The 14,197-nt window shown below is 46.2% G+C and overlaps 1 protein-coding gene across 1 annotated transcript in view; it reads left to right on the top strand.

Annotated features, from left to right (window-relative positions):
• The window catches only part of IQGAP1 (IQ motif containing GTPase activating protein 1), a 122,909-nt gene that overhangs the window by 102,855 nt on the left and 5,857 nt on the right, over positions 1-14,197 (top strand). The window contains exons 31-37 of the mRNA XM_029574545.1: positions 1,917-2,019; positions 5,560-5,695; positions 6,132-6,219; positions 7,000-7,212; positions 9,004-9,170; positions 10,289-10,411; positions 13,161-13,269. Coding sequence (XP_029430405.1) covers positions 1,917-2,019; positions 5,560-5,695; positions 6,132-6,219; positions 7,000-7,212; positions 9,004-9,170; positions 10,289-10,411; positions 13,161-13,269 — 939 coding nt within the window. The remainder of the gene's footprint in view (positions 1-1,916; positions 2,020-5,559; positions 5,696-6,131; positions 6,220-6,999; positions 7,213-9,003; positions 9,171-10,288; positions 10,412-13,160; positions 13,270-14,197) is intronic.

Genomic DNA, 14,197 nt, shown 5'->3' with positions numbered 1-14,197 from the left:
CTTTGGAAGAACTCGGTCTTTTCATAGTTGACAGCCCAAGAGGAGAGGCAGGTTCAGGGTCAGGATCGTCCCGAACCTCCCAATGAAATTTTACCAACCCATATTCGGAACGAGGCAATAAGGGGTCAACTGTCTCTCTTTTACCAAAAGTGGGTCTAGATCACTTTGGACAAGTGGGTACTGGAAGTCATACGAGAAGGATATGTACTGGAATTTCGCAGCACTCCTCTGGACGTATTCATGATGTCTCCTTGCCACTCCCAGCACAAAAATCAGGCAGTGGAGATTACTCTTCTAAGGCTCCTCAGGATGAGGGCTGTAATACCAGTACCTATGCCCCAGGAAAGTGTGGTGTGTTATTCCATCTATTTCATCATACCCAAGAAGGAAAGTTCCTTTCACACCATCCTGGACCTCAAGAATGTCATCCCTTGTGGAATGCTAATCTAGTATTGGAATTTTTGGTAGGCCCCTCCTTTCGGCCGCTGCACGGTCTTTCCTTGCATTTATTAACCTTGAAAACAGTGCTCCTGTTGGCTATATGCTTGGCGTGTCGCGTCTCTGAACTGCAAGCATTGCTGTGGCGGGAACCGAACCTCCGGATGTGTTACTGCTTCGTACCGTTCCATCCTTCTTTCCTAAAGTAGTCTCGGAGTTTCATTTGTATAAGCCCATTTCGTTACCTTCCCTAGATGAGCACAGGGATGCGGAGGAATATCACCTCCTCCGTCAAATGAATGTCGGTAGACTTTTGGTGCGGTATCTGGAAGTTTCAGAACCAGTCCGAAAAACAGACTGCCTGTTTGTCCTTCTCGGTGGAAGGAAGCAGGGTGAACCAGCTTCGCGGGCTACCATAGTTCGCTGGATTAAGGAGGTGATCATGGGAGCCTATGTGGAGGCAGGAAAGCCATTACCCCCTTTAGGTTAAAGCTCATTCCACTAGGGCTCAGTCAGTCTCATGGGCGGAAACTAGACTGCTCTCTTCCATCAATATCTGCCGAGCGGTGACGTGGTCTTCCTTGCACACCTTCTCCAGGTTCTATCTCCTGGATGTACAGGCCAGAGAAGATGCAGTCTTTGCAAGGGCTGTATTAACTGGTATGCGGGCAGCGTCTCGCCCCAATCGGGAGTTGCTCTTGTATATCCCATTGGTCCTGAGTCCATCTGTCTACAGGCTAGGAAATGGAGAAATTACTCACCTGATAATTTCATTTTCCTTAGTGTTGACAGATGGACTCAGTATCCTGCCCTCGGCTGCCCAAGAACGGTGCCAAGGATTCACCCATGGAGTGGATATCAATTCCAAGAGATTACGGGCATCTAGATCAGGGCATCTATGATCTTACTGGGGTTCAGTGTTTGTTTGGTTGAGTACAGTTACGGTTATCTGTTTTTAATCAAGTTTTTAAATCTATCTTTTTCAATAGTATGTCCATAGTGGCTTCTGAAGAGAATACTGAAGGGCTGAGGTCACTGCAGGGGTGTATCTAGGGTAACTGTCAGCTTTGTCTCCATCTGCTGGCAGGGGAGCACAACCCATTGGTCCTGAGTCCATCTATCTACACTAAGGAAAACAAAATTATCTCCATTTCATGTCATTTCTCCATTTCTATTTTCCAGGTTTCATTTCCACCCAGTTAGCTTTTTTGAGTCAGCTAGGCTGAAGTACATTTTTAACGTCCTTTATTGACAAGTGAATGAGAGATGTCTCTTCCTGTCCCTGAGTTACAGATATTCTGTATGATCATTGAAAGTTGAAGGGTTGCAAATCATGCAATGTGCTCAGTCATGGGTAACATGATAGTCCTCGACTCTATGCCCTGAAAGAGACCATGTGATATGTCCTCTGTCGTATATGAGATCATGTGTCTTTAACTTGAGTTGAAGAATAATCATGTGTATTGCTGTTACTCTAGCTGCTGTTAGATCACCAAGATGCTATTGCTCCTGAGCACAATGATCCAATCCATGAACTTCTGGATGACCTGGGAGAGGTTTCCACCATAGAGTCCCTGATAGGTGAGTTGCTTTCTCTGACCCAGTGGATCTGAAGTACTCTGCACTATGGTTTATACTCATGTGTTCTGCAGACAACATACATGAGGATGGTTGACTTTGACCTAGTGGCCCACATACATTTTTGCTTGAATGCTAGTTTTACTTATGTTGACAACGGTGATGTCAATAGAGTATCTTATTGGTAGAGGGGGGATTTCTAGCAGGGTCGGAAAAATCTTGATCATCTGGGCAACTAAAATTGCATTGCTGGTGACTGCCTGATGAGGCCCTTGCCAAGGAAGCACTGCTGATGTGCTGGCACAGAATTGCCAGGTTAAGAGAAAATGCTGGCATGTGGCCCATTGGGTGAGAACCTGCAGCTGTGGCCTGGTATAGGCCTGCTGAGTTGCCAGCCTTAATAATATGGTTAATAGAGATGGGATGAGGCTTTGGGGGTAGAAGAATTAGGGGAGGGAAGGAAGAAGGAGAGAGAGAAAGAAAAACAACTTTAAATCAGAGCAAAAAAAAAAAGAGCAAAGAAAGCAAAAAGCCAACAAAAGCAATACAAAAGAGTAAATTATAAAGAAAATAAACCATTGTTTCCTTGGCGTTTCACTTTACTGAATGCTTTCCCAGCCCTAATTATAAGAACATGGCTGGGGTCGATTTAAAGAGCTTATGCGCATGTTCGTTCTTTCATTTAGAATCGGTTTTATTCCAAAGTCCTGAGGGCAATTTTCAACCTGCCTGCGTTGGTGCAAACCTCTCGGACCCTTTTTACCCAGGAACTTTGCACCAGTTTTCAAAGGGAAAGTACACGTGTAGTGCTAAGTGCAGGCACATACTACTATAGTACAGCATTGTGCATCCTCCCTCAAGAGGAGGAAATAGGAAGTGCAAGGTCCCATGAACCCCTCAGTCATCTAACAGTCCAACCGACTCCCTCATGGGTTTCCTGCTTCAGATGTATTTTAAAAAGTTTTTATTATGAGTTTTTGCCTCTACGGCCAACTTCATTTTAAATTCTCTCTTCGCCTGTCTTATCAATGTTTTACACTTACCTTGACAATGCTTTTGTTTTATCCTATTTTCTTCAGATGGATCCTTCTTCCAATTTTTGAAGAATGTTTTTTGGCTAAAATAGCCTCTTTCACCTCATCTTTTAACCATAATGGTAATCGTTTTGCCTTCCTTCCACCTTTCTTAATGTGTGGAATACATATGGACTGCACCTCTAGGATTGTATTTTTAAACAATGTCCAAGCCTGTTGAACACTTTTAACCTTTGCAGCTGCACCTTTCAGTTTTTTCCTCATTTTATCAAAGTTTCCCTTTTGAAAATTTAGTGTTAGAACTGCAGATTTATTTATTGTCCCCCTTCCAGTTATTAGTTCGTTATGATCACTGTTGCCAAGTGGCCCCACCACCATTACTTCTCTCACCAAATCCTGTGTTCCACTAAGAATTAAATCTAAAAGAGCTCCCTCTGTTGTTGGTTCCTGAACCAATTGCTCCATGAAGCAATCATTTATTACATCCAAGAACTTTGTCTCTAGCAAGTCCTGATGTTACATTTACCCAGTCAATATTGGGGTAATTGAAATCTCCCATTATTACTGCACTGCCAAATTGGTTTGCTTCCCTGATTTCTCTTAGCATTTCATTATCTGTCTGACCATTTTGTCCAGGTGGACGGTAGTATACTCCTATCATTATACTCTTACCCAACATACATAGGATTTCTACCCATATAGATTCTACTGAGCATTTACTCTCTTGTATGATCTTTATCCTATTGGACTCTATATCTTCCCAGATATAAAGTGCCACACCCCCACCAAGTTGATCCTCCCAATCATTGCAATATAATTTGTACTCTGATATAGCACTGTCCCATTGGTTATCCTCCTTCCACCAGGTCTCTGAAATGCCAATTATGTCTATCTCATTATTCACTGTTATATACTCTAATTCTCCCATCTTACTTCTTAAGAGTTCTGGCATTGGCATACAGACATTTCAAAGTGTGGGTTTTTTTTGTTTGTATAACAGCCTGTTTTTCATTTGATGGGGATAATTTGGAATTCTTTAGCTCAGGTAATTCTTTACTTATAGGCTCATGGACTACTTTTGCTTTTAATTGAACCTCTCTGTTGGGATGCCCTAACTCTCTTGTTTCATTAGTATCCTTCAAAGATACATTCTTCCGAACCATGCACTGCTGAGTGACTGTCAGCTTTCCCCCTTGCTCTTATTTAAAAGCTTCTCTATCTCCTTTTTAGAAGTTAGTGCCAGCAGCCTGGTTCCATTCTGGTTAAGGTAGAACCTGTCCTTTTGGAAAAGTCTCTCCCTTCCCCAAAAGGTTGTCCAGTTCCTAACAAAACTGAATCCCGCTTCCTTGCACCATTGTCTCATCCACGCATTGAAACTCTGGAGCTCTGCCTGCCTCTGGGGACCTGCACGTGGAACATTTCAGAGAATGCCACCCTGGAGGTTCTGTATTTCAGCTTTCTACCTAAAATCCTAAATTTGGCTTCCGGAACCTCTCTCCCACATTTTCCTGTCGTTGGTGCCCACATGTACCACGACAGCCGGCTCCTCCCCAGCACTGTCTATAATTTTATCTAGGTGATGCGTGAAGTCCGCTACCTTCGCACCAGGCAGGCAAGTTACCATGTGGTCCTCACGTCCATCAGCTACCCAGCTATCTACATTTTTAATAATAATTGAATGTGATGGCCGGCTTAACCCTTCCCTGCTGGGCAGTAGCCCTGGGAGACTTGTCCAAGGTGTGAGAGGGCAACGCATCACTTGGAGAGCAGGTCCTTGCTCAGGATCACTTCCTGCTGGGTGAACTCCTGGGCTGCCAGACTGGATTTGGGACTTGGCTCCTATGTCTCTGAAGGTCTCATCAACGTACCTCTCTGTACGCTTCAGGTCTGCCACTCTAGCTTCCAGAGATCGGACTCGTTCTCTGAGAGCCAGGAGCTCTTTGCACCAGGTGCACACAGCGGGTAAAAAAACTCATACATGTCACACTTGATACAAAAGATGTTTTCTGACCCAAGGGCACTGCAGGGTGTTTCAGTGTTACGTGCCCTCGGGGCTGCTGGGATGTGTGTGCTGATCAAGCCACCTTCACTCAAGGCAGCCTGCTTGCCAGCACCTAGGAAATGAGCACTCGGGGGGGGGGGGGGTGAAAGTGTCACAGGGCAGAACAGTAAACCACAAAGCATGCAAAACCCCTGTTTTGCCACACCATTAAAGTTGTAGGACCTCTTATGAGAGGAGATACGAAAAAAAAAGGTAAGATTCCCCTCTACTTATTCCAAATGGAAGAAAGCTGGGTCAGAGACACTGCAGACAGACAGACAGACAGAAGAGACCAAGAACCCATTCTTAGTGTGTGCTTATGGTTTTGCCAGAGCCGGCGTCTGCTGTTGCTCTTGCCCCTTCCCGAGCTGGATCTTTTGGGGTTTCGATAGAGGTGGGGGAAGGCTTGTTATTTCCTTGTGAGTTCACCGCCGATGGCTCTCTCGGGTCACTTTTTTCCTACCGTAGGAGAAGGATCTGGCAACATAGGGGATGCCAACAAGGAGATACTAGCAAAGACGGAGGTCTCTCTCACGCTGACCAATAAATTTGATGTCCTGGGTGATGAGAATTCTGAGAAAGACGCCAGGACGATTCTGCTGAAGTGAGTGCTCTCTCGTTTCTGTATTGAGAAAGCGAGGTTCTTTCTGAACTGTTAACTTCTGCCGAAGGGGCCTATAAGAGTAGTTACATTTAACTGTGGCACAGGCTTACTGTAATGACATTTAAGCCTCCTTAGCAAAGCTCTGAGCTGCTTTCCTGCTGTGCTGCCTGGTAAAACAGAACACATATAGATCTGACTTGGGCTGTCTGTTAAAGAATAGAAAATGGTGTCCTGTAAAATGTGGGTTGATGTAATTTCAGAGGTTGCATGGATCAGAAGGAGAGGATAGCGTACGATAAATGAAGGGGCCCTGTTGGAGACTCTAGGAAGTTTGCAGTTGGCAGGGCTTATCTTCCGCCTCCTCGTTTTGAGCCCTGGTATTCAGATTCCGTATCTTCTGACCACCTTTTTTTGGCACCGATTCTATTTCCTTCAGCACAAAGCGTCTGATTGTGGATGTTATCCGGTTCCAGCCAGGAGAGACCCTGACGGAGATCTTGGAAACGCCAGCAACCAGTGAGCAGGTGTGGTAAAGTCGCCCTGTAGCGCCTGTTAGGTGACGTTTTGTGTCCAGGTTGAAGGCCGGGGTGGTCTGCCAAGTATATGCAGCCAATGTGAATTATATATGCGGTGGGCCGATGAGCGGCAGGTACCGTGGAGTAATGATATGAAAAGAAAAGAGCATCTTGCATGGCACTGCTTGACGCACCCAGACAGGAGCCTGGCCCGTTTGGGGTGAGCAGCCAGAGAGACATTTCTGTCTGATTCTTTCAGGGCAGAAAAGAGTCAGAAGCTAGGAATTAGGAGACAAAGGGGCTGGATTGGCCCAAACTAGGCCTTTTTCCTAGCGTGTAGCCAGATGGACTCAGGACCAGTGGGTTATGTGCTCTTCTGCTAGCAGATAGGAGTTAGGAGAGAAAGTGGCTGGACTGGTCTGAACTTTCAAACTAGGCTTTTTATTGTGATAGCTATTATGCTATTTTGTTTGGCTGTGAATGCTTGATAGTTGTTAGCCAATTATCAACAGCACACAAATATTTGGCTGGTTTCTGGGCATCCTGTATGGCAGGAAGGAAAAGTGTGTTCTGGCAGTGTTGCAAACCTCTTGACGGGGCTGGTATACTGGAGCACTTTGACGCAGTATCTAGCATCCTAACGCGGTAATTGCTTTGCCATTACATTTCGTGCAGCTGATGATCTTGGGTACTGGCCCGAACGCGGAAAAAAGGTGAGGCCAGAAGCGCAGGATGTGTATAAAAAAGGCTGGGGCTGGTTCATTGGGTCTTATTCTGCATCTTTGCCAGGAAGCAGACCACCAAAGGGCCATGCAGAGACGAGCAATCCGCGATGCCAAAACCCCCGACAAGATGAAGAAGGTCACTTCTATGAAAGAAGAGAACAACCTTAACCTGAAGGAGAAAAAAGAGAAGATCCAGGCTGGCCTAAAGAAACTGGCAGAGTTGGGACTGGTCAACCCAGGAAACCGCTATCAGGATCTCATCAATGACATCGCCAAGGTAATGAAAGCGGATTAGACGTAGTAGAGACTGTAGCTGTCATAGGCGAGTGTGGATAGCCTGCACCTTTTCTGTTATGGCCTCCTGCAATACTCTGGCAAAGGCTGCAAAAAAAAGTGGCCTGCGCCATGGAATTGTTGGATCTCCATGGACTCGCGAGAAGCAGGAGCCGACCTCTCTCCCTCCCAGTCCCCCTCTCCTGCTCCTGAAGCCTCGGGCCATGGCCTCCGTCTCCTCTGCTGCCAGGAGCCAGTATCTCGTGCTTTGAACCGTAGTTCTGCATGGCACCGGTTGTAAGTAACAGAGTTGGCGGATGCATTTCAAAGCTGGGAGATTGAGCCGGGGGGAGAGGGGGAATTGGAGGATCATCTGGAGGAGGCAAGGAATGGAAAGGGGAGAGTAATATAAGTTCTCTGCATATGTGATCTTTGTTGAGACGGCAAATGAGGAGGGGGGAGGGGATCATTTACTAAAGCTGGTTAGGCATTTGCCATGCAGTAGTTCAAATACGGCACATTATCTCACCCGCAGAAACATGACTATGGGAATGAGCTGATTTACATGCAAATGCGAGTAGTCTACTGCAAATAAAACAATGTGGTTTGCCTGAAAATTGGCAAGCTGTGTTGTTTTCTGGAAAGTTTAAGCTACAATCCTGGAATGGTAGCTAACTTTCCCCGGGAGCACTGGGACGCATAACTTTTGGTGGTAGCATCAGCTCTGATGGGGCAAAAGTATGAAACAGGCTGGGCAGTGCCATTTTGACAATGACCGCACCGGGCCCGGAGCCTAGGGGGTACTCTGTGCCTTGCTAGTCCACCATGGATCTGAAGGTACGCCAAGAGAGGGTGGACTAGGAGAGAGGGAGGAGCTCGTGCCAATAACTTTTCCTTATTTGTTAAATTTTCTACCACTGGTGCTTCCTCGGAGGGGAGGGCACAGAGAGGTTCACTGGACCCTCTGAGGTTGTTTTTGACTTGGTCGGGCACATATTCGGGCCAATAGGGCCTTTTAAGAAGATGGTGGCCCCAGGATGCAGGGCTGCCATCGTGCAAGCTGTCTAAGCTGTGGTATTTTTCCCAGCAGTATTTCATCACCAGGGAAAATACCACAAGATTCACGTGCCAGCAGTAGTTGGTAGCTTTTTGAATCCTGTGGTTTTTCTCCCCAACCCCCCCCCCCCTCCCCGGGAAAAATGCCACAGCTTAGCAAGCAACCACCCAAGTTTATAGTGCTTCTGCCTCTTCTTCTTCAGTGCCGTAGGCAGCCGAGATTCGGACTGAAACCACCAATTTATTTGTCAATAGTCACGGCACAGTTTTGAGAAGGAAATGATTTTCAGTCACAGCTGACCTAGGTTAACATTTATCTGGCAAAAAAAAAAGCTTGTCCAGAAGATTTGTTCTCATCCTTTGATCCTTCCCTCTCAATACTGGTCTGAAGTCTTAAAATCAAGACTCATTTTCTTTTGCTCCAGTTTTTGCTTCTTTAGCTTCACTTTACAACCATTTTTTTATGGTTCCCAATGAAGCTGTCATTGGACAAAGTGAGGGTAGGTGGATTTTGCTGATAAATTGAATCTGAAAGGAGTTATTATAGAAAGAGGCTCGAGAAGTTGGCAGCTAACCCAGAGTGATTTGTGGTGAGTGTTTCAGAAGCCCTGAGACACAGAAGCGAGAAGCATAGAATGGTTCCTAGGCTTAAGGGCTGGATGACCTGACATAGTCCAGGTGGTCTAGCCGGATAGGACTTTGCTGTGGTTTAACCCTTCCTTACCTTCCCTGGTTTCAGGATATCCGGAACCAACGCCGATACCGTCAGAGACGGAAGGCGGAACTGGTGAAACTCCAGCAGACATACAATGCTTTGAACTCTAAGGCAACCTTTTACGGAGAACAGGTGGATTATTATAAGAGCTACATCAAAACCTGCTTGGATAACCTAGCCAGCAAGGGCAAGTAAGTATCTGTGAGCTTGTGGATCGTAATGGGCTGCAGAACAGGCACAACTAGCAAGTCGCTGGAGGTCTGGCAGTAAGGGAGGGGGGGGGGGTGGGGTGGAGAATGCAAGTCTCCAAGGTGTCTAAGAGTGGAGAGACTGGAACTGGGTCCTGAGGAGGAGGGGAAACTGGGTTTCCTGAGGTCAAGGGTTTTTGGAACTGCATCTCCTATACCAATTAGCAGAAGGAGAAAGGAAGTGGTATATTGACTAGGGATGTGCATCGTTTTTTTGACGGATGAAAATATATGATATTTTCTAATCCGTCATGTATCAGGGGTCCCCGAAAATGATAGGAAAACCCCACAAAATTTTCATGTGGTTTTCTTATCGTTTGGGGGGGAGAAAGGGCACACAGAAAAAAAAAACCCCAAACCCACCCCGACCCTTTAGATCTAAATACTTACAATCCCCCACCCTCCTGACCCCCCCCCAAAACGTTCCTAAAGAACCTGGTGCTCCAGTGGGGGTCCCGGGAGCGATCTCCCGCTCTCAGGCCGTCAGCTGCCACTAATCAAAATGGCGCCGATGGCCCTTTGCCCTTACCATGTGACAGGGGCTATCGGTGCCATTGGCCGGCCCCTATCACATGGTAGGAACAATGGATGGCCTGTACCATTTTTTAAAGATGGTGCTGGCCGGCCATTGCTCCTACCATGTGACAGGGGCCGGCCAATGGCACCGATAGCCCCTGTCACATGGTAAGGGCCACCGGCGCCATTTTGTTTACTGGCAGCCGACGGCCCGAGAGCAGGAGATCGCTTCTAGGATGCCCGCTGGACCACCAGGTACTTTAGGAAAGTTTTTTTGGGGAGGGGGTCGGGAGGGGGGGATTGTAAATAATGTGATTTAAAGGGTCGGGGTGGGGTTTTTTTTTTTTGGCTCGGGACAGCCGAAAAAGACAAACCATCCGGACTGCAGGAAACTGAATTTCCCGCGAGTCCAAGATACCGAAACCGGAACTGATTCTGGCACCTGATTCACATCTCTAATATTGACTGTTTTTGCTGATATTACCTGAAAAGATCTTACTGGCGGAGAAGTCAGCCATCAGTAACGGGTCTTCTTTTTAATGCAGGGTCTCCAAGAAGCCGGGAGAGATGAAAGGGAAGAAGAGTAAAAAGATTTCTCTGAAATACACAGCAGCCCGACTACATGAGAAAGGAGTGCTTCTAGAAATCGAGGACCTGCAAGTAAACCAGTGAGTTGAGGCTTCACTGGGTCTTCCATCTGTCTGAGAACGGACATCAGAGCTGCCTCCCGTCGGGGAACTGAATGAGAGCAGGGAGTGGACCTGCAGCTTGGGTCTGAGTGTCCACTAGTATGGCCAAGTAGTTGTAAGGGTCTCACCCTTCTGCTTCAAGCCTCTTTTCTTGCATTGAGGTGTCTAGGATTGAATGATTGCCAGCTGCTCCTTTTTGTAGCCTTTCACTTGCATCTTCCTCTTGTAGCATCAGTCCTGCAGATTGCCTCATTAATGCTTGCTTTTTTTTTTTTTTTTAATTATTTTTTGCTATTACAACTAACCCACAGCTTCCTTTTAATCTGGATTTATTAGCCTCGTTGCTGACTTCTCTCTACGCCCCTAACTCACAGCTCTTTCCAGGTATAACCGTAAAGCCCTGTGAATTGCTCCACCACTCCCTGTGCAGCATGCAGGGTACATTGATGAGGCTGCATCACATGGCACAGCTTCCCTTTGGGGACATTTTCAGGTTAAATTTCAAAATGGCAGCACCAGGGAATTAGATTTTTATTTTTGTCAAATCAAATTTTTTGCTCCCTCTTCCACCCACCTGCTCCATGTGCTTTCTTTTCTTTGTCCCTGTCTCCCCCACACCATTACCCTGACATCTCCTCAGGTGCCCATCCCTAGTGAATGAGGGCCCTCCTGCCCCAAAACCGCTCTTACAGTACCAGCTATGAAACATCAAGAAGAGTAGCTCAAACAGGCGAACTGCCATCTGGTGGGAGGGAGAGGAATTGCAGACGTTGCAGTTACTGAGACGAGGCAGAAATGTTAAATGCAGTGTTCCCAAGACAATCAAATACTTCCTCATCTGGGGGAAGAACTACAGGATTTCTGCAATCCAACAGGCTGAAAAAACCCCAAGAGTCCATCTGTTTCTTCTTCCTCCAGAGGAAACGGTTATAGAGATCAAGTTTCAAAAGGCTTACGTGCCTAACTTTTGGGAGTGAGGCTTCTAAATTGGCAGTTTTTAACATTGTACTAGAGCTGAGTGTCTAAATTTAGATATTCAAAGGATCTACCGTGTTTCCCCGAAAATAAGACAGTGTCTTATATTAATTTTTGCTACCAAAGATGCACTGGGCCTTATTTTCAGGGGATGTCTTATTTTTCAATGAAGAAGAATTCACATATATTGTTGAACAAAAAAATGAACATTTATCATATTCTGAATAGTTGTCTGGTTATGCTGGTTTGTGATGACAACTAACTGTGAATCCTGCAGGGTAAAAAAATCACAGCTGCATGCTCTGGTGTTCTGTGCGACGGGCATGCTCCCAAATAAAAACTTTGCTAGGTCTTACTTTCGGGGGAGGTCTTATATTTAGCAATTCAGCAAAACCTCTACTAGGTCTTATTTTCGGGGGATGTCTTATTTTCGGGGAAACAGGGTAAGTACCTTACTTTCAGAGCTTACAGGCCTAGATCTAGAAAATTGAAAGTATTCACCAGCTGAGCGCCTGCATTCGGGCACCGTGAAAGTGGGCAGGGCCAGGTCAGGGGAGTGGAATTAGGTGCTCGGTGCTGGCTTCCAGTGCACTTAAAGATAGGCGAATCAACAGCAAGCCTACATTACAGGTGCTTCAGGTTTGCACTCCTGTAAATTTCATTTAGGCACCTATATTCAGCCCAAAATTGAGGACCCTAAGGCTGGTTGAATATAGGAGCCTAACGTAGGCTCAGAGTGTCCTCTGGCTGCTGGTTTCACTAAGCTTCTAAATTTAGGACCTTAAAAATTGGGTGCCCATAAGGGCAGAATTAGGGTAGGGAAAGAAAGGAGCTTAATGCTGATTTTCAGCACGAGGCTATATCTGGGTCTACCTGCTTGTATTGCAAAAGCATTAAAATTAGTCCAAAATGCTGCTGCTTGTACATTAACGGAGCATATTTCACCTGTTCCTGCCTTGCCAGTGATGAGTTAAACGAAGATTTTGCATCCTTGACTGGAGAAGCTCTCGCTTGTCTTTGCATGTTGCTGAAGATTTATAGGCCAACGTGACCCTTAAGATCTGAGGGACAGGATAGGTTATCAATTCCTTCTCCTTGAGCAGCTTGGTTGGGTGAGATAAGGGCAAGAAAGGTTATGTTTGCTGGTCTTCAGCTGAGGAATCGACTCCCGGGGCAGTGGAAACACCTCCAGGCCTTCTTTTTCGCACAGGCGTTCATAGGTCCGTGATGGGAAGAAGTGAACTGGTTTTGCTGTGGAACAGCATGTAATGTCTTTTATAATTTTTATGAATATGTAACTACTACTTCACTTGGAACCCAGGAAAGTTGCGGGTTATATAACGTTTTAAATAAATGGGCTCCTTTATTTTAGGTGATCCCAAAAGGTGGTCACAAAAAGCATTGGTGGGATTTGAACCCTGGCGTTCCTGCTGTTCTAACCACTAGGCCTCGCTGTGCCCCGCCATGCTGAGTTACCCCCTTAGAAATGTAACTGCTCAATGGAGTGGGAAATTCAAATCTTGGGGTTTGACCAGCTATCAGAAGTTAGCCAGGTTGCTGAAAATAGCCTAACTTGGGATCCTAAATTTCAGTGCTCAGCTCCTTTTTTTTTTTTTTTTTTTTAAATATCTGCCTCATCGTGCCTGTGCATCACAAATCCACAACTGTGTGTGGGGGTGGAGGAGGGTTGGTGCTGTTATTAGTGCTTCCAAACTTAACACAGTGCATTCTCATTGTTCTCCGATCCCTGTAGATTTAAGAATGTGATTTTTGAGATCAACCCCACAGATGAAGTAGGAGATTTTGAGGTGAAAGCCAAATTCATGGGCGTTCAGATGGAAACCTTCATGTTACATTATCAGGTAAGACCGTGTGCTTGCCGTGTTCCAGATCTGATCCTAGCTGCATCTAGTTCAGTTAAAAAGGAGACCAGGGCCCACTGAACTCCACTCTCTTTCATTTGTTGAGTAATTATTTATTCATGTGCTCCAGGGGAATGTAAAATCACTAAATAAAAACAATGGAAAGTCAGTTTGGGTGCATGAGAAGGAAAAAGACACTAGGTGCCAATCCAGAGATGTTAGTTCTGTCAATTGGAATCTTAAGAATGCTCCGTACTAGAGTTATATCTTTATAACCCCCCCCCCCCCCCCCAAGAACTCAATAAATTATTCTGATTTTTACCCACGCTGCTCCTCCTGCTCCTTTGGGCTTCCAGATCAGTTGGAATCAGAGTTGGGATCTGGGCCCATGAAGTCTTCATTAGCAACATTACCCTATGTTATATCCCCATGCAGAGAGAGCCCTCAGCTGTGGGGCATCCCGCAGGGCTCCTTCCAGGATCCGGCAATCATGAGCCCTAAATCCGTTTTATCATTGCACAATGACTGACTTCTTTCCCCCAGGGACTGCGAACTCTGCCTTTGCAGCATTCCCAGCCCTGGCTGACTTGGAGAGCAGAAGACCTTCTGTGGAAATCAGAACTCCAAGTTCCTCTGCATATTAGTGCACAGCAGTGACACCGAGCCATCAGCCGGCCCGTAATTACACCTTTCCTAGCATGCAGCCAGATGGACTCGGGATCGATGGGTTTTACTCTCCTACGTCACCCTAGATACACCCCTGAAGTGACCTCAGCCCTGCAGTATTTCTCCAGCAGATGGTGGACGTACCTCTCCCTGCCATAGGACGCGCAGTGCGTCAGCTCTGCACACGCACCACGTGCTTACAGGCACAATCTAGTAGGCGCAGGATATGGGAAAAGCCTGGCGCTTGTGCCCCGGCTTGGCG

The sequence above is a fragment of the Rhinatrema bivittatum genome, chromosome 13 (assembly GCF_901001135.1).
Source record: "Rhinatrema bivittatum chromosome 13, aRhiBiv1.1, whole genome shotgun sequence".
Taxonomy (NCBI): domain Eukaryota; kingdom Metazoa; phylum Chordata; class Amphibia; order Gymnophiona; family Rhinatrematidae; genus Rhinatrema; species Rhinatrema bivittatum.
This window is presented reverse-complemented; position numbering and strand designations above follow the sequence as displayed.